General features: G+C 42.9%; 1 protein-coding gene across 15 annotated transcripts in view; it reads left to right on the top strand.

Moving 5' to 3' along the window:
- The window catches only part of TGFBR3 (transforming growth factor beta receptor 3), a 180,565-nt gene that overhangs the window by 108,243 nt on the left and 51,706 nt on the right, over nt 1-20,616 (top strand). For all 15 annotated transcript variants that reach the window (XM_024105880.3, XM_024105882.3, XM_065554249.1 and 12 more), the window contains one exon: nt 4,781-4,918. In XM_024105880.3, coding sequence (XP_023961648.2) covers nt 4,781-4,918 — 138 coding nt within the window. The remainder of the gene's footprint in view (nt 1-4,780; nt 4,919-20,616) is intronic.

Below are 20,616 nucleotides of genomic sequence, written 5' to 3'. Positions count from 1 at the left end.
TTTTGAACTCATATTTAATAGTTTTAAAGCTTTTTACAGCATATATTAAATGATTATTCTAACTGACCTGACAACTAGACATTTGTATGTATCATTTCCCATCTGCAACTATATATTTTGTTGTTGGAACAATTGCCAAAGCAAGAATGATTTTTTTTAATGAATTTGCCATCATTTTTGAGTATGTGTGTTTTGGCATAGCCCTAAAGTTAAATTTTGTCCATGATTGAGCTAAAATATTCTTTTAGTGCCTAGAAATTTATAACTTGGGGGAGTGAGTGAGTGTGACCCAAAGGAGGCTAAGAGATAGGCAGACACATTCTGGAAGAACAGTACTATTTTGACATACAAAGCTTCTGGGACTTAAGCTTAACTGAAAGGACTGTTTAAAAGCATGCCCAGAAATGTTAGATTAATGTTTATGAAAATGTTGACTGTGATACATCAATAAACAAGTGAAACCTTCATCAAGGGAGGATACTGGGACATATGTGCTTATTTACTATTAATATTTCAAGGGAATTGGTGAAAGCTCCATCATTTAGGACATTTTAAAAGGAGGCTGGAGAAAGCAATAGAAACTATGGTGTAGCTGACTGGTAGATGAACTAGATGACCTAATAACTCTTTGCCTCATTTAATTATTCACTTTTTATTTTATGTTGATATTGTCTGACTCAAGTGCTCAGGCAGAATTACAAGTGCCATCTAAAATGGAGGATGCCTGTTTAATAGCTGTTGGCTAAGATATCATGATGTTGAATGCAACAAAAATGTAACACATATAAATAGTTTAAATTAAATTTAGAAGGATGGATGGGGGAGTATCACTTCATAAGGCATCATATAAAATAGAGTAACTTCCCTAATGCTTTCAGGTAAATCATGGGTGAAATTCTGGCCCCATGGGTCTTTCACTGTGAACTTCAGTGGAGCCAGGTTTTGACACTATGTCTTCATAGCTGTTTGTACAGAGCCTAACATGGTGGGGCTGCGATTCTTATTGGGGTCTCTTGGCACTACATAATACAAATATTTAATAATAATAATAAGCATTCAGTCTGACAAAATACAAAAAGAGAACAAGAAGGAAAAACTTTCTATGTAACTTGTCTCTTCTACAAACATTTTCCTTAAATACATTCTGGCTTAATGGTTTGAAATAGTCAAATACCCTTTTATTAATTTGTTTATGTAGTACTTGCAGTATGCTAGACACTGACCAGACTTTGAAGAGGGGGAAGTCCCTGCCTTGAGCTCACAGTCAAAGAACAGATAGGCACTCAGAGTTTCGGGGAAGAGGAACAACAAATAGGGTTCTTTTTATACATGTCTGCTAGATTCATTGTTAGCAGCATGGCAGAAGTGGTTTATGAAGAGGGACTTAGATGTAAGCAAATGAGCTCAGGGAGGTGGTACCGTACATAAGGAACGTTGTCAAGGAGGCAGTCGTGCAAGAAGCTGATGGACAAGCAGAAGAAGTTGGGAACAGTTGGCAGAACCAAAGTGGCAAGAAGCTTGACAAGGCCAGATAAGCAGAGAGAGGCAGAGTTTTACACAGAGATTTGAATGTGCTGACATAGCTTACACTTGATGCAGTAGCACTTTGTGAGCCAGTGGAAGGATTTAAAGAGGGGAGTGACATGATCAAAAATGGCTGCCACACTGCAGGGCAGAGGGATGGGGAAGATGGTGATGATGTCAACAGTGTTACAGAAGAGAGGCAAGTGGAAAAGTTATTTGCTCAGTGTGCCCCAAAAGAAAAATAGGAGGAAACTACACCTGACTGTGGATCAAGAGCTAAATTAAATATATTGTAGAAATCTCATTGTGCTGGTACCTAGATTATTTATTCGGGTTTTAAAACCTGACAGACCCATTAGCAAAAAAATAGCAAATGACAGGAATGGAGGTGGGGGATAAGGGCCTAATGGAGACTCACTGACTTAGGTGGGACCTGAGGAGTAATGACACTGAGAGTGTGGGTCCCGAAGGCTTGAGAATTCCATCCACTCTGGTGGAACATCATCACAGAGTCTGCTAGAAAAGTGTACATTTTTTTGCACTTTATTTCCATGGAGTCTGGGTCTAAGAGGCTTCCAGACTGAGTTTCAGATAAGTTTTTTGTGTATTTGTTTTTTGTTTGGAGAGGATAACAATGCAAAATTGTGTTGGTTTTGTGTGTGTGAGAGAATTTTCAGAAAAAGTTAGATTTTACTTGTGAAAAATTCCTTTTCAATTTTAACTTTCTGTGACTTTTCCAAAGGACCAGCATGCACTTTTCTTTCTGGAATGTGGGAAGACTGTGACATATAGTGTTGCTCCTCCCTGTCCTGTCATCCCAGCCAGGAACCACACAATAGTTGCAAAGAGGGCAGTGTTGTGTCTGTACAGCAGGTGCCATGTGCTGAAGCCTGTGGGGGAAAAGCCAGATGCAGCAATGATGATTTAAAAAACCAAAGAGTGAAATAACAACCAAAACTTACTGGAATAATAACCAAGAATTCTTATGGCACATCCAGTCAGGGTAATTCCTCTGACTGTCCGGCCTCAGCAGTGTGGTTCGGGTTGTTTTTGTTTTGTTTGTTTGTTTTTGTTTTTTTGTCTCTCACAACTTTGCTGACAAGCAAAAATCTTCAGAAAGTCTAAGATGGAGTCAAACTTTGTACTTCATTATGTGGACTCTAGTTGTTAGTTTTGAACACAGTTGTTTGAGGTCAGTTTAAATATAGATAATGATGTAGCTTCATTGCCTTATTTTCCAGTGGATCCTTACCAGGTGCTGCAGAGATGGAATTTGCTGGGTCTGTTAGTAACAGGGTATATACTGTGTTATGAATTTCTAATCAGAACTCCCTATTAAAATCAACTGGAGTAAGTCTTTAAAAAAAATACAAGGCTAATAAATTAATAATATTTTCTAATCCCGCACTCAAACTCCCTCCTGGAGCCCGGAGCCCGCATCTCACACTACAATCCCCTGCCCTAGCTCCCTCCTGACCCCAAGCCCCTCGGTCCCAGGCCAGAGCCCCCTCCTGCACCCCTCATCCCCAGCCCTACCCCAGAGCCCACACCCCCAGCCAGAGCCCATGCCCCCTCCCGCACTCCAAACCCCTTGGCAGGGAATGGATCACTTGGTGATTACCTGTTCTGTTCTGTTCATTCCCTCTGGGGCAGCTGGCATTGGCCACTTTTGGAAGACAGGATACTGGGCTAGATGGACCTTTGGTCTGACCCAGTATGGCCATTCTTACGTTCTTATGTTACGTTTGGTTTAACCCTAAATAACACATCCTCCCCAGGTCTCTTCCCTGGGTGTTCCCTTTTGGCTGCTCTCATCCTCTCCACTCAATGTCTATAGCGAGGTTCATCCTTTTCTTTGTTTCCTGCAGACAGAGTTGCTGGCCACGCTTGTATCTCTCATCTTGCCCTTTGAATTTGAGTGTGATCAAAGGTCTAGGGAGGATTTCATCTCCTCAGTCATTGGGTGGAGATCTTCATTCTCCAAGCAAGATGAATATATTGTGCTCCCCCAGCCAGCTACCTTTCTCTGTTTCTGCAGCACATCCTGTTGCTCTAGAGACAGCAGAAGGCACTACAGATTGATCAGTGACCTGTGGGCATTGCTGGCTTGGGGAGAAGAGGAGGAAGCTGGTAATCTGTGTGGCAAAGGCTTGTGGGATATTGTAGTAGAGCAAGGTCTATTGGCTGGAGAACCCTACCTATAATCTTAGTAAGATATACTGTACTAAGAGCCATTCTAAAAAATGAACCTTTATTGCAACAGTGTAGTTGATTTGATTGCTCTTTGATATTCCGAATACCAGCTAGTCTCAAACTTCTTCATAGTGTGAATCACACAAATAGTCTCTTGGGCACTCCACTCCTATTAATCTTTATGTGGAACACCTCCCCTCCCGTTGATGGCCATGTGGGTCATCTAACTTTCCTTTCATTGTCTTGTGGGACCACCTTTAAGGAGGCAGCAATCTACTACTGCTATTGATATTCTCCCTAGAAAGAATAGAGCACTGGCTGTGTTCCTAGCCTGTTGATCATAGATGATTTTTTTCTGTTCCTTTGTTCCCTGCAGGTCTAGGGACATACAGGGGCTTGGTTATAAAGCCCATTATTTTGTAATGTAAAGTCTTGTTTACCATACCTGTTTCCACATGGTCCTTTTGGAAATTCTATTAATTTTCTTCTTATGTATTCCTTTGTAGGCCTAGATTTCTGTTGGAATCCCTTCTCTAGGAAGGTCAGGGCTGGTGTAATGGTATCATCTTGTGTTACTGGACTGGTTCCTCTTGTGTGTAATTTTGTTTTTGTTTGGTGCTGGTTGTTTTTTTGTATTTCCCAGGTGTGATTTCAGTCCCATCAATATCAGCATGTTCAGGCCTCTTGCTAGACAACCTCTGCAGCCTTTCATTTAGAGATCAGATACCTGAGCTCCCCTTGCAGGTTGCAGTTCTTTTGGTTTATCTCTGTGTTCTCTAACCCTCAGTTTAGTGGTTTGACCTTCTGCCCACACTATTTTTGATCAACATTTGCCAAGGTTTTCTTAAACACTTTTGCAGCACTTTGCAACTTCAGAATACAAATGTTAACACAGACTGACAGTTTTGGAGAAGGCTAATCCATCAGTCTTGGGTCAGAAGGTCTGAATTCTAGAAACCTTAATGTATGTAAAGATGACCTGTTATTCAATCAGAGTTTTATATTTAATTTTGTTTTGAACAGTTAGAGGGAAATAGTCACAACTTTTTCTGTTGCTCTGCAGGTCACGTTACATTTGAATCCCATTTCCTCAGTGCACGTTCACCATAAGCCTGTGGTGTTCCTACTGAACTCTCCTCAGCCCCTGACCTGGAAGCTGAAAACGGAAAGATTGGCATCTGGAGTCCGAAGATTTTTCTTCGTAAGTATACCGAGTCCTCTGCCGCTCTGTAACACAACATGTGGAGTGAATGATATTCATTTTGAAGGATTTTAAGCGTATCTTTAAAAAACTTAACAGAAGATCAAGTTTCAGTGTGGGACTCTGGGGAGCAATTAGGTGGCATGGGAAAGCAGTTTGGGAAAGTGCCCAGTTACTTATGTGAATTTAAAAAAAAAAAATGGTTTTGTGGAATCTACCTATTGTGTGATTATTAACTCTAGCAGTACTTCTAGTTTGAGAAGTTGTGTAGCCTAGGACATAACACCAGTCCTGATTAGAAGTCTTGAATGTACTATAATGCTAAAAACATCAGAGCAATAGGACATCTTACAAGTAGCTGCTAAGTGTGTGGTCTGTCACCAAAATACAAATATGTATAAGCTGAGCTTCTTGTGTGTACAATGCAAAGTTTATTGCTGACGTGAGGTTTTGTTGCACTGCTGAGAAGGACCAAACGAAGCCATTAGTGTTTCTCAAAAGGTTGGAGCACTGCTTATATGGCAAGCTCCAAATGCTACCTACTGTTTGTAAATCATGTTCTTTCAGTTTGCCAGGACATTCAAGTTTGCTATTTGTAGTGAAACAGACTGGTTGTTTGGATTAGATTTTTAGCATATGACATAATGTCTAAGGATGAGTCTTCTCTATTAGAATTGCAGCTTTACTATTTTGAATCATAATCTCAGAAGTAAACATTATTATTTATAGCTGCAGGATATCCATCTGGGGCTTAATTTTGCTTTTAAGGCACAGCTGGCAGTGGTGGACAGTACAGTGGTGCACTGTCCAGAGAGAGTCATTGTGCCTCAGGTAAAATGCCACCAGGAGTGCAAGGTGAGGAGGATGCACTGTGTACTCCCCCTGCAGCTGGCTAGCTGTGATGCTAAACTCCAGTAACCCTAGTGTTCAGTGGAATGCAAGAGCTGCACCTTCAATGGGGCTTGAGGAAAATAGCAAGAGAAGAGGGGGGGTTTGAGCCCCTAATGTGTTAAGCTTTGAATGACCTAATCCTTAGGGTTACCATTCGTCCGGATTCCCCCGGACATGTCCGGATTTTTGAACTAAAAATAGCGTCCGGGGGGAATTTGTTAATGTCCGGACTCTTTCTCCCCCCCCCCCCCCATGCAGAGCACACGCGGCTGACCGGGCAGCCGGATGGTGCCACTTACATGGGGCTCCGACAGCGAGAGAGAGTCCCTCCTCCCCCCTGCAGCAGAGCTCCCTCCCTCCCTGCCTCCCTCCCTCCCTGCATTCACCTCCGGCAGTCTGGAGCTCCTCCCCCACTGCTGCCCAGCATGCCGGGAGAACGGCTCAGACAGTTCCTGAGCAAGCTCACAGAGAGACCATAGGCGAACCGAAGGCCAACGACAAGGGAGCCAGGGGGTCGGAGAAGGGGCAGGGAGGTTCTGGAGGGGGCAGTCAAGAGACGGGGGGGGGGGCGGTCAGGAGTTCGGGGGGGGCTTTCTGGGAGGTGTGTGGATAAGGTTTTGGGCAGTCAGGGTATGGGTAGGGGGTAGGGTCCTGGGGGGCAGTTAGGGAGGGGGGTCTTAGGAAGGGGCAGTTAGGGGATAAGGAACAGGGAGGCTTAGGTAGGGGGTGGGGTTCTGGAAGGCAGTTAGGATCAGGGGTCCCAGGAGGGGGCAGTCAGGGGGTTGGGAGTTCGGGGGGGGCTGTCAGGGGGCAGGAGTGGGAAGAGGGATCGGAGCAGTCAATGGGACAGGGAGCAGAGGGGTTTAGATGGGTCGGGAGTTCTGGGGGGGGCGGTCAGGGGGTGGGGAGTGGTTGGATGGGGCATGGGAGTCCCAGGGGTCTGTCTGGCGGTGGGGGTGTGGATAAGGGTTGGAGCAGTCAGGGTACAGGTAGGGGGTAGGGTCCTAGGGGACCAGTTAGGAGGGGGGGAGGGTCTCAGGAGGGGGCAGTCAGGGGACAAGAGGCAGGGAGGCTTAGGTAGGGGATAAAGTCCTGGGGGGCAGATAGGGGCAGGGGTACCAGGAGAGGGCAGTCAGGGGACAAGGAGCGGGGTGGAGGGTTGGGGGTTCTGAGGGGGGTGGGAAGTGGGTGGGGCGGGGCTAGGGCAGGTCAGAGGCGGGGCTAGAGCGGGGCTCCTCCCGTCCTCTTTTTTTGCTTGCTGAAATATGGTAACCCTACTAATCCTGCTTACAGTTAAGTTTGTCAAAATTCAGATTGGCTTCAATAGGAGCAGGACTGAGCTCTATCCTGTGCATTTTTATGGCTAATTTCATGTACACTCAAAATAGCGTGTAAAAGTAGCAGCCCAGAGTCTCCATTTCGACCCAGCCCATCCTGGCCAATGTCCTCAGTCTGTCCACTTCATGGCACCAAAAAAAGACATTACTAACTGTAGGCTGTGCAGAGCGTGACCCTCCCTTTCCATAGTCACATGTGGGACAGCAGCGAATTAGTTACCAGTGTTGACATTTAAAGGATCATCACTAAGCATCTGAGCTAATTTAGTCACTGGGATGAATAGCAGGTGCTCTGTAGATGCAGTTAGGAATCACTGCATCAGTTTATGCCTGCTTCCCACATGCATGGTGTTCTCCATAACCGCAAGGAATAGAGGTTTGGGGTTGTTTTGTTTTGTTTTATAATAAAAGTTGAGAACCTGGAGAAGAAGATGGCTGCATCCAAAGAGTGCCATATCACTGACTCAGCATAACCTGCCGCAGTTTGAGACCTGCAGTACCTCCCAACCCAGCATTTCATTCTCTTCCTCTCCCTTCACTGTTCAGGCGTGTCTTCACTGCAGTTAGCCTGGGGTCTTACCCAGATATTATACCTAACTCCCTGCCTGTCCACATACAAAAACCTCTCATCTCAGTTTAGTGATGCTTTAAACCTGGTCTAGCTACCCTGACTCGGGGTGTGAGTTAGAGCCTGGGTTCTGCTTTCACTTTGCAGTGAGGATGTAGACTAAATCACTGGAATTCTGTCAGTCCTCCAATACCTTCCCACAATTCTCTCTGTGTGCTGAGAAGGACAGTCAAGTTTGCCCACAATTCATTGGGAAAGAATCAGAGCAGCTCAGCTTACAGCAGCACACAGAACTACAGGCTATGCCCCTCAGAAGTTCTAGCGCCTCATATAGGGGAGTGCAGCACCAGTGAGGACACAGTGATTGGGTATGGCTTCATTGTGTGGCTGCTCACAGCTGGGCTAGGCTAACCCCGGTGCTCATCATCCAGGCTAAATCGGCAGTGAAAGGCATACCCTAGAGGCTTCCACTCTTTCCTCTCTGGCCTGCAGCGTTTGGAAGTACTTTGGGTGATTCTTATTTCAAAGTGAACCATGGAACAGACATACACAATGTTTCTAACCCATGGAGTGAAAGGCACCCTTCCTTCTTGCCACAACATCCAGCGAAGTCTGACACAGTTCTAGCTCAAGGTTCTGTTAGGGGTAGAATGAAGGATACATTACCTGGTCCTTTTTATTTTAAAATATTTTGGCTTATCCACTTCAGCTTTATCTCCGTTGTTCACTTCTCTTGAGCTTGTGGTTAAGGTGGAAAACAGATTATTTTGAAACTTAATTACTAATGTGTTCTTTCCTAGCAGGTTTTAAATTTAAATAAATTCCTTGTATTTTATTTCCACAAATTATATGTTCAAAGCAGAAATGTAAGTCACACATACTGCTGCAGTGTCATAACTATTGTGTCTGTCTCTATGGAAGCATTTCCCTGGGGTAATTGCTGACTTTCTAGCTTTTCTTTCGAGCATTTCACAAAACAAATAGATGTACTGTTTTTACCCCAATTATAAGTTTATTGCCTTTCTGTGTTTTAATACACTCTGCAGTTTCTTTAGAGATTAATCACCAACCAGTAAGGAAAATGAAGACATGAAAAGATGTTCAGCTGGCTAGTTTATGGCATTTTAAGTGACTAAAAGAACAGCAAACCTAGCACCCGAGCCAAACACTTCAGTTAAATGGCCTCAGTACTACAGAGAATGATAACAGTAATAGCACATAACACAGTCCTTTGCACACACTGTACAAAGGTTATCAGCACTATTAGCCCTAATTTACAGATGGGGAAAGTAAGGCACAGTGAGGGTAAATGACTCATCCAAGGTTATGTTGTGAGTCAGTGGCACAGCCAGGACCAGACCTCTGTCTCTTTGTTACCACTGTGGTGCTCTGGCCATTGTATAGTGCTGCCAGGTCCTGTCTGTGGAACATTGTATTCAATTTTTCATTGGAATTAATTTGTTCAAGGAACCCAACAGAAGACAGCACAGGGTTGCTGTTTAAAGATGGAACCACTTTGGAATGGAGATGGGTTCAGGCTACAAAGATCAGAGCAGGACTTCCCCGGAGTTCAGGGGAATTCAATCCATTGTAGCCCATTATACAGACAGGGGCCAGTATCAGAATCTGAACTTTCCAACAATATGCTTAGAGTTGGGATTTTGTATCATGCCTGACTCTGTTTTGGGAGGAAATTTGAACTGTGAAAAGTATTCATTGTTTCCTAGTATAATTTAAATGTAATTAAGAAGCTTAAGTATCTATCTAGAAATCTTCCTGCTAGATACTTTAAGGTAGAAAAATATAAAAAGCATTTCTGAATGGTTTGGTGCACATGGAAAAAAATTAATACTTTTTTTTGCCTTGTTATACACATAGTTTAATTCGGGGGAAAGTGACGGGTAAAGTGTCTATTCAAAATGTAATGTGAGTGGCTCACAGTTTAGCCATTTCTTTACAAGACATTCCTGTTTACATGTTAAGCCAAACAGTGGACCAAAATATTACTAAAATCCTATAGAAAACTACTAAATGGCAAAAGGTCTATTATGATTTACACTTGAAGTAATGTATACTGCACCCTCTTTAGAGTGCTATGCACTTCAGCCATGCCTCTTACATAGTTAACTTCAGTTTGCTTTAATATAATCTTTTATACAATGTGAGTTGAAGTGAGATAATGCTTCATAGAATTGTAGTGTTATAAATAGGAAAATAGTGTTGTACTGTGAACAGGGCACCAGACTGAGAGTAAGAAGTTTCCCACTCGTCCAGTGATTTATTGTGTAATCTTCCTCAAGTCACTTCATCTCTTTCTGCCTCATTTCCCCCATCTGTAAACTGAGGATTATATTACTTACCCACCTTGACAAAATGTGTTGGGATCTTGGATAAAAACTTGCATTTAAGAGCTAAATATTATTATGCTATCAGTATATTATTAATATAATAATTAATATTGTATCTGTAATGGATTATGGTAATTTAGATGCAAATTTTGGACCCACTCTGCGTTGTCTTGGACATCACTGAGATTCAGTTGCTGGTCAGACTCTCATGCCTGAAAATTTATAAAAGCCGTTCCAAAAGCCTGTAGAAAACATCTTGCCTGTGCTACAGCTCAGGGGTGGAGGGGGGAGGCTTGCAAAAAACCCAAACCAACAAAAACAGTATGGAGAAGAGTTTACTTTTACAACAACAAAAAACCAAAACAACAACAACAGAAACCCACTTTTTTTGGTGGTGGTTGTTGCTTAGAATGATTTGTTGCAAAAATGTCCTGGCCAAAAACCATGGTTTTTTATGGAACTGCCAGAGAGGTGGGCTTTACAGGTACAGTTTAGCTGGTGAATGCTTTCACTACAAGTGGCAGCCCTCCCTCTGGCTTTTAAAGCCTAGGAACACCTTTGCTAGGAAAATGAAACATCTTAGTGCAAAAATTAGAATTAAATTGCCATCGAAAATTTATACTCAGTTCTTTGTGACTTTCTGGCAGAAATCATCATGTGTAATTATTTATAACTGTTTATGAAGAACCTGATCCTACAACTCTTACTTTGAAGGGTATGCACTTAAGACATCCTAGTGAGTAAGGGATATGGGCCCTGAAAGCACTTATACAAATGAGTAACTTTACTCACATGAGCAGCCCCAGTGACTTTAAAGGAATTACTCATATCAGTAAAGTTTATAAAATGGAGGGGGGGGGAGGGTAGAACAAGTTGAAAAAAAAAACCATGAAAAACTGTATTATGTCTGTTGGCTTGAGATTTTAAAAGAAAAAAACTTACTGCAGTGAAAAAAATAAATTAATTCCAGTATAAAGATTAGTAATTAAGTCACTTATGCATTTCTGAAGGGGGAGGAGGGAAGCTGTGTACTCATTATTTCTGCCAAAAGTTGGTTTACTCTCTTGAGTTGACAAAAAAATATGGCTCAAATATTTTGGGTCTCTGCCACCAAACCACAGGCAGTTGTATGGTTTGCACTACATTTTGGATGACTGACAAAACTCACTGAAAAACAAGTGCTATTTGTTTTCCTGTGCCTAGTATTTAACGGGAAATCAGGAGGCTAAATTTCCAATCACTTGTTAAACAGCTGCAGATGTAAGCAAAGCACTCAGTTAGAAGAAGAGTGAGATAAGATAGGAAATGCCATGACTAGTGATAAATGTATAAATAGTGACCTTCCATGATTGCAAGAAAATGTAGCTGATTTTCAGTGTCGGGAAATTGTGCTTAGAATAATTTAAAAGGACATTTACAATTAATATTCATTGTTTTTCCACTGAGAAGCCTGAAAATAATTCCCTATCCTTCCAGTTTTTTTGCCCTTTTCTACTTGGCAAATGTCTCCCACACAAATATTTTGAAATAACTTCAGCATAATACACTAGGTTAATTAAAAACAGTGTTCAGTATACAGTAAATTCTGTACGGCTTAATTTTCTGGCATGATAGCTCTGTGAACTTTTTGTCACATAGACAGTTTCAGAATACTACAAAGTATTGTTTTTATAGGGGCTACAAAGGTGGGATCTTCTTCTACTTTCATGCACATCAGGTGGGAGCTAAGGCTACTCATGCTTTTGCTTTTTTTAAAGTTATTTGCAATAGATGAAGGATTTATGGGGTTAGGAGTGATGGAAAATGATAGGTTAAATATATATTTAGAATCTGATGGACTATCCAAATCAGATCAAATTTTACAGTACAATAAATCAGATCTAAGCCTAAAACTCCACTAGTATTTCTTTAAATAACTGGATTTTTCATTTTAAAATTGTTTCACAAAGGAATCAGAGAAAGGAGAGGCAGCAATTCGACTAAGCTACACAAACTGCTGCACAATTATGTAGCACATGACAAACATATCTATATATTACAGTGCCAGTGACATCCCAAGATATTTTTCTGAACTTTATAATATGCAAACACCTTTCAGCTATATTGTGTATCACTTTGTCTGGATTTGAGCCAGGCAGGAATCTTTGGAAAAGCCTCTCTATGCTGCCACATAATTCTTCAGCATGATTGTAACAAGGTTTTACCCAATCTAGCATCCTGCCTCAGTTTTCTTCCAGGACTCTGCATCCAGGTGCTTTTGAGTCAGGTTACACTCATTGGGATCAGTTTATTCAAACAATATTGTCAAATGTCAACTTAAATCAAAACATGGCTTTCTCCCACTTCAGTTACTTCAGCCTCTTGCTGGGCTCAACAGTTCTTTCCAAAACCTAGGTCCTGCTGCCTGGTATTTCTTCAGGCCTCTTAGGCTGTAGCTCCTACCTTATACTATAGCCAGGCCTTTTCATCTGGTGTGAAGAGCCCCTGCCCATATCCCTACTTCCCCTATATCCCCTCAAGTCTCTGCACTTCCTATGACTGGTCAAGCAGGCTCACTCTTATAGGAAGTCCCACCCCTCAGCTAATGCCAGGTGACAGGAAGCCTGACTCTTAGGACCGCCACTCCATATATGCACCTTTGGGCTGACACTAAGCCAAGATGTGAAGGTAAAGAGGAGCAGCCATATTGGTATTGGAGAGTGAAATGTGTTTCCAGATGGCAGTTTCACCCACCACCTTCTTCCAGTGAGAAATTAGAAGGGGTGGAGCTGGCATCCAGGGTTGTTCTCCTCCCTTGTATCATCATGGCTCCTCCCCCTCTTCTCTTGCTTCAGTGGCTAGGTTTACTATGCCACAGGAAACTGATGCTGTAGCCGGTGGAAGTTTGCAGAGTGGGGAGAAGGCTCCTGCTTGCCACTAACTGAGCCTAGTGATTAATTTAGAAATAATAAATCACTACAGGGTGTGTTAGTCATCGATTCCAGTGGAAACCAGGCAGCTGTAATGACTTTCATGTCTGTATCTTAATTCTCTCCTTCTTTTCTTCCTACTAAATAGAAACAGATTCCTAGAAAAATTCTAGTAGATTCTGTCAGAAGCCTTCAACTGGCTTATTTAGTTTGTTGATCTTTATGTGCGTTCAGTTGTGTAATTTAAACATGACGTCAGTTTAGAATATTGTTACCCATTCAGATAAATTAATGTGACATGCATGGCTAGCTACATATGATTAATATAGATAATCTCCCACTAAGATAACTAACCTGTGGGGGCAGAAGGAACCATCTTGGATGTGTAAACTGTTCCCATTCACCAATGGAATATTTATGAAATTGTTTAAAATGTGGTATTCAAGTTAATGTTGCCCCTGAGGCGCTATTACTTGCATAATAAGCACTCACTCATAAGATAAGTCAAGCACAAAAGGACCTTGGCAGCATAACAAGGACACGTTTTCTATAAGGCTGCATAGCTCTCTTAAGAGACATATACAGGATCTTCTTTAGGATCAAGGACATGTTTTTTTTTTGTCTCTGGACAATGAAAGGAAATCCCTGTTGCAGTGTGAGTTCCCCTCTGTGACCAATATGCTGCTGCTGGATAGGAGTGTGCAGTAAGACAATATCTTTTCCTAAATAGTTTTTGTTTTCTGTAGAAATTCTCTCCAAACCCCAAGAATGGATATTTGGGCGGGGGGGAGAGAATGAGAATATTGCATGGAGAAAAGGATGTAGCTGCCCTTCTCCTTTACTTGAAATGCAGAATAGCCCTTAGAAACACTTTCTCTTCTGTGATTAGTAACCTTCCTCATCAGTATCTTTTGGGCCTGCACACTGTTTTTCCAGACTTAGTGTGTCAAGTTTGAGAAATTCCCCTTCACTCCATCACCTGAGAATGTTCAGTGCATTCAACAGGAGAAGAAAAGGTGGCAGCAGTACTGAGGGCATTAGAAATCACCATATCAAAAGCAACAGCAAGAGAGTGTGCGGGAATACTTTTTCCACCCTATGACTATGAAGCCACCAAGTAAATAAGGAGATGGCATGAGAAGCCAATAGCATGCCTGACACAGTGTGTTGCTAGCCAACCAATTGAACTGTGTAGCGCTCAGATAAATGCTATAGATATCTTTAATTAAATGAGGTACTTTTAATTTCAGTGCACCTGCGTGTCCTGGGTGCTTTAAGGAGTAAGGCTGCTTTCAGAGAGATTGGTTCTATAGGGTAAGAAGTTAATGTACAAAGGCAGGTGTTGAAACAAAATGATGGTTGCTTTTTTTTTTTCTTCTTTCTTTCTTTTGGAAGAGTTTGTTGAACCCAGTCCAAAAAAAATAATGTGGTTAGCTCACTTAACCTAGCCTTAAGTCCTTGTAGTAAAAATCCCAGCACTGGCAGACAAAGCAGAGTTCTGCTTTTCTTTTTCAAATCTGGTAGTGGGACCAAAATTTCATATGCAAACTTTTCTGCATGATTTTTAAAAAAGCGAACGAAGAGCTTAATGTGTATTTAAAGATGTTTGATTAACTATCTAACATCTCCACTCTATAATATACCCTTACATTTGTTACTTGTTTTGCCTTCTGTCCTTCAGTTTGTTCCTACTAAGAGGCAGGATCTTTAGATCTTATTTCAGAGTAGCAGCCGTGTTAGTCTGTATCCGCAAAAAGAAGAACAGGAGTACTTGTGGCACCTTAGAGACTAACAAATTTATTAGAGCATAAGCTTTCGTGGACTACAGAATGGCCATTCTATATGCATCCGAAGAAGTGGGCTGTAGTCCACGAAAGCTTATACTTAGATCTTATTGTCAGTTTCATTCCCACAGGAAGACATTTGTCATGCCAAAGAATGTTCAGAGCGTTTTCAAATTTCAATTAGCAAACAAATAGAAAATCAAATGAATTCTGAGGAGGAAACCTATGCAGTTAGACATGGCAGGGGCAGCGAGTTATATGGGCCCATGGTGCCCAGGCTCCAGCAATATTCAGGGCCTGGGGGCCCGGCTCCAGTAATGTTTGGAGCCAGGCCTCTCCCCGGGCCCCGCCTGCTGCCCCTCGTACCTCCCCTGAGTGTCCCCCAGCCCCTACTTGCAGCCTCACGCACCTCCTCGGGCCCCCTAGCGTCCCTGCCTCTTCCCTGCAGCTCCATGCTGACTCCACTCTTCTGGCTCACGGCATCAACTGCTGCTGCAGGGTCCTAGTGCCCCCCATCTAATGCCAGGGCAGACTGTCCTGCCCCTGCCCTTCCGCCTCAGAGGTACCTTCCTTTTTCCAGCGGGACCCTCCACCAGCACAGTACCCGTCACCGCTCCTGCTGCACGCTGGGCAAGGGGCAGCACCATCTCCCACCCCCAGTGAGGCTACAGTGAGGGGCAGCAGCAGGGGAGGCCATATGTAATGGCAGCCCCCACCCCTGGCACCCACCAGAGGGGAGGCGAGGGGGCTTCCTGAACCTGAGAGGGGCCCTAGGAGCACATGCAGTGACAGTGGTGTGGGATGAGTGTGCTGCCGGGGGAACGGGGGGCTCCTCCCCCAGAGCTCACTGTTGCCAGTGGGGAGAGGGCTGAGGGGAGTCGTCCTCTCTGGCCCCAGCCCCGGGGCAGCCTGCCTGCACCCCAAACTCATCCCCAGCCCTGCCCCACCCCAGAGCCCTCACTGCCCCGCACCCCAAATCTCTGCCCTAGCCCTGAGCCTCTCCAACACCCCAAGCCCCTCGTCTCCAGCCACACCCGACAGCCCTCACCCCTGCACCTCCTCTCACTCTCAAACTCCCTCCCAGAGCCTGCATCCCCTCCCTCCGCACCCCTCCCATCCCCAAACTCCACTCCAGAGCCTGCACCCCTCATCCCCTCCTACACACACACACACACACACAGAGCCCGGAGTCTTCACCCAAAATCTGTCCCAGAGCCTGCACCTCCACCCCCATCTCACACACCCTCTCCTGCCCCCAAACTCCCTCCCAGAGCCTGCACTCCTCACCCCCTCCTGCACTCCCTCCCAGAGCCTGCACCTCTCACCCCCTCCTGCACTTCCACCCCTTGCCCCAGCCCAGAGCCTGCACCCCTCACTTCTTCCTGTGCTCCCGCCTGCTGCCCCAGCCCAGAGTCTGCACCCAGCACCCAAACTCCATGCCAGAGTCTGCACCCCAGACCCCTTCTCCCACCCAAACTCCCTCACAGAGCCTTAGGCAGGTGGGGGGCAGAGTTTGGGGGGGCGGGTTCTGGGCACCACCAAAATTTCTACAAACCTGCCACCCCTGGACATGGGATCAGTTGAAACATAAGTGGAAAATAGAATGAAAAATGCATTACTGTAAACTACCATATATTAATATATTTTTCAGCTCAGTGTTCAAAAGTATCCTTTCTTCCTCTGCATAGAAAGTTCTCAGTCGATGTGTCTTTAAAATGAATCTGATAAGTAAATATCAGAACAACATCCCTGCATTAAAATTTTATTTGAAATGATGTAATATCTTACGGTCATTAATAGTAGATATAATTACTGGCATTTAGATAACCATTGCCATCCAAAGATCCCAACATTTTTCTATTGTCTGATGAATAATGTTTAATGACACTCTGGTCATTAAAACTCGGCCTGATATTCATTTACAGTAAGGCACCTTCACATGGCATTTTCAAATGGTTTAAATGACAATCAGGACTCACATTTCTTCGGTACTGTGTAGCATAACTGTGGTAATTCAGGGTTTATCTTATTGCTGATAGTGGTAAGTGCAGTGGTATATTGGTGTCCATTGACTTCTAGTGTACAGTCATAGCTGATCAAGGCCCTGTTCCTGCAAACATATATGTGCTTAACTATATGCACAAGAATTGTTCCATGGGAGTAACTCACATATGTAAAGGTAGGAACATGCATAAACATTTGTAGGGCCTAATTAATTACATTTTATGGTATGTCTATGCTGCAGTGAACACATAGTGGCCCAGCAGGCATGTATTTGGATTGTTAGTCCACACTAAACCTGTGCCACCATGTCATCACTACTATTGTTACCGGTGCTAACTAGATTAAAACTTGTAAGGCACCTTGTATTACACTTCAATATGCAATGTGAACATACATTAGAGATGCGTTGGGTCAAATTCATCTATAGTGTAGTTGTATCACAGTCACTGGAATTTCTCCAGAAATGGGTTTGGCCCCAATTTAAGGTGGATTTCAAAATCTGCATTATAAAATGATTGATTCTTTAAACAAATTGTACTTTTCTATTTAGGATATGTCTACTTGTTGCTGCCTTTTCCCAAAAACATAGCATGGGGGTTATCCCACTGTAGACAGACTTTAATGGGGACATATGGGTGCTCAACATCTCTGAAAATCAAGCCATAGATGTCAAATGCATTTTAGACAGAGTGTTTTGGTCCCTCACTGTTTTTTTCCTATGGTATGCAGAGTTTACTTTCTTGCTTCAGAAATGTGCTAAATTCGTGTATCTTATGTTGTGCTGAATATAATCTTTTTATGAAAATATTTTATGATAATCATATGAACAGCAACAAATAAAGATCATCCAGAGTTGAAACAGATGTTAGTCTAAACTTTAAAACTATTCTGGCAAAGGGATAAAGGATTCCTAAACTGTTTTCTGTGACAGGTCTGGTCAAAATGAACTTTGAAGTACTAGGGTCTTCTCTCTTCAAAAAGGAGAAGTTTATATGATCTGTGCAGTGTGTCCTCGCAAAAAATGATTGATAATACTAACAAATATCAGTGGATGTAGGAAAGAACTTTAGAAGAGTTTAACATGCTAGAACATACAAGCTATTTCTCAGCTTTGATGAGCATTTGTATTTTCTAAGCAGGTTGGTTTACAATGTCCCAAACTAGTACTTTTAACAATAGCTCCAGTAAAGTTAATAACGAGTTGTTGTTGGTTTGCAATGATGGATGCTTAATGTTGTAAAAATAACCGACTTTAGTTTATTCCCTTGGATGAACTCATTGTTGATGTATTTTGCTGTTTATAGAGCTAGACAGACGTAAATGGCTATTATTCTGGAGAAGCGTGTGCATAAATAATGCGCAGGATAGGTTAGAGATTGATGTTTATTCATTGCTCTGATTATAATGCTTGAAGTCTCATTAGACTTGCAGTTCAAAACCAGACTGCGTGTAGGTTCCATCAAAAGAAGAGTGCAGGATGAAATGCAGTAAAAAGATGTTCATGTTGCAGCAATATGAATGATCAAATATCTGTTCTCTTGGTACAAGAGTGTGACCTGTTTTGTTTGCTTGTGTAAGCCAGAAAAGTGCATGATACACCCCCTTTCTCCCTTGCACTGGTACATCATACTGCCACATCCAGCTTTGCACAGCAGCTACATTCCCTCTCCCCCAATCTTGCATGATGGATGGGCAGGGGACGGAGTCAAGACTCTACACCTCCTATCTCCACCAACACTCTCTGCAGCACCAGAGTGTGTGATAGACTGTGGTAGACCTGTTGAAATTTACTCCTTCAAAGCAGTGAGGAGACTTCTGGAGTCACCATCTCCCTCCCAGGCTGGGGCTTGATCATACTGCCACCATCTAAATCTTTGTTTAAATGTAATTGCAGTTCAGCTTTATGCATAGCCATACATCCAGGGTTGTTGTAAGACATGTCTAGGTCTTCTGGGATTAATTCAGCAAAGTGTTTTCTAATTCATTCAGAACAGATTATTTGGACCAATGGCCTGTTGATTTAATTATCTAGGGTATAACAGGACTTGAGTAGTACATCCTTGCAAACATTTTTCATACTGCTGTGGAAAATATGCAGTCTGAAGAAATTTTAAATCTCTCTCTTTCCCCTTATCATTGCTTTGGTCTGCTCCAGCATCAGAGAGTTTCCTGCTTTCCCACAGAAGGAAATTTCCTAGGCTGTAATCCTTTTTGAACTGAGATATCACAACATGAAAGAAAAGTTATCAATCTTCCTGTATTTCCCCCCCCCCCACCCCCTTTCTTGTTCTCATTAGACTTGACTGGATAGACTCTGCTGAAACTAGGACTTGAAGAACCAACATTGCTAGACCACGTGAAGCAGATATCAGGCCCCAATCACACTGCTCTACAGCCAAAATGCTTCTGAAATAAATGTAGTCAAACTTTACTAATTCTGGGTCACTGAGAACGAAAATGATGCTTAAAATTGTTGATTGGCTCTAGTTTTCAAGATCTGCTATTGGGTCAGTATATATGACCCTTGACTTGGGAATGGCGGAGGATAAGTGAGTTATAAAGGGAAGGGATCTCAATTTAAACCAGAAATGACTAAAATACATCTTTGACTGGATCTATGAATAAATCTATGACAGGGTTTGGACAGTACTTGCTTTTTAGGCAAAACGATGAATGATTCAATCTGAAGCTGGTATTGCGTCATACATGATATGAATTGCATTATGTTATTCCTAGAAGTCATGGATGATGCAATCATAACAAAGCTTACATCACTCTGCTGAACAAATTGCCCTATATCAGCTCTAGAAATCATACAGTGTCGTGCTCTCTTATTTGTCAGTGTTTGATTTTGCAAAGGGACACATTTCTGTTTAGCCAAAGTGAGCAGAGATGCCTCGTACTTGTGTGAACAGTGCAGATAACTTCTGCTATGTTTGTGGTGAAGTGACTTTTGCATCACAAAAGCGCAGTATAACCACTGTGATTAAGAGAGCCTATCCCCTTTATTTTGGCTGCAAAATTGGAGATCAGGACAAGAGGTGGGCCCCACACATATGCTGCAATGCTTGTGCAACAAATCTTCGCCAGTGATTGAACAGGAAAAGGAAATCTATGCCTTTTGCAGTGCCAAATGATTTGGAGAGAGCCAACAGATCATACCAGCAATTGTTACTTCTGCATGGTGCCTCCAGTTGGAAAAGGTGTGTCAAAGAAGAAAAAGTGGACTGCATTATCCAAACATTCCATCAGCTATACGCCCAGTACCCCACGGAAAAGGACTGCCGGTTCCTGATGCACCAGAATTCTTCTCACTTGAGTCAGACAAGGAAGAGGATGAAACTTCTGGTCCTGAACCATCAATGTCACAGGACCCACATTTTCTCCCATCCTCCTCCTCTGAACCACACCTCATAACACAAGATGAACTGAATGACCTTGTCAGGGATTTGGAACTACCCAAGAGTAAGGCAGAGCTATTGGGCTCCAGACTACAGCAGTGGAATCTCCTGGCAGGTGATGCTAGGGTTTCCATGTTCTGTGACCGTCAAAAGGATCTTGTCCCATTCTTCTTCATGGAAAGTGATCTTGTAGCCTGCAACAACATCGATGGTGTGATGGCAGCCCTCAACATCGTTCACGATCCAGATGAGTGGAGACTGTTCATTGATTCATAAAAGACGAGTCTTAAAGCTGTTTTACTGCATAATGGCAATGTTTTGCCATCAATTCCAGTTGGTCATGCAGTCCATATGAAGGAAACCTATGACAACATGAAACCACTTTTGAGGTGCATAAACTATGACCAACATCAGTGGCAGCTTTGTGGTGATTTGAAGGTTGTTGCTCTCTTGCTT

This window comes from Chrysemys picta, chromosome 8 (genome assembly GCF_011386835.1).
Source record: "Chrysemys picta bellii isolate R12L10 chromosome 8, ASM1138683v2, whole genome shotgun sequence".
NCBI lineage: Eukaryota > Metazoa > Chordata > Testudines > Emydidae > Chrysemys > Chrysemys picta.
This window is presented reverse-complemented; position numbering and strand designations above follow the sequence as displayed.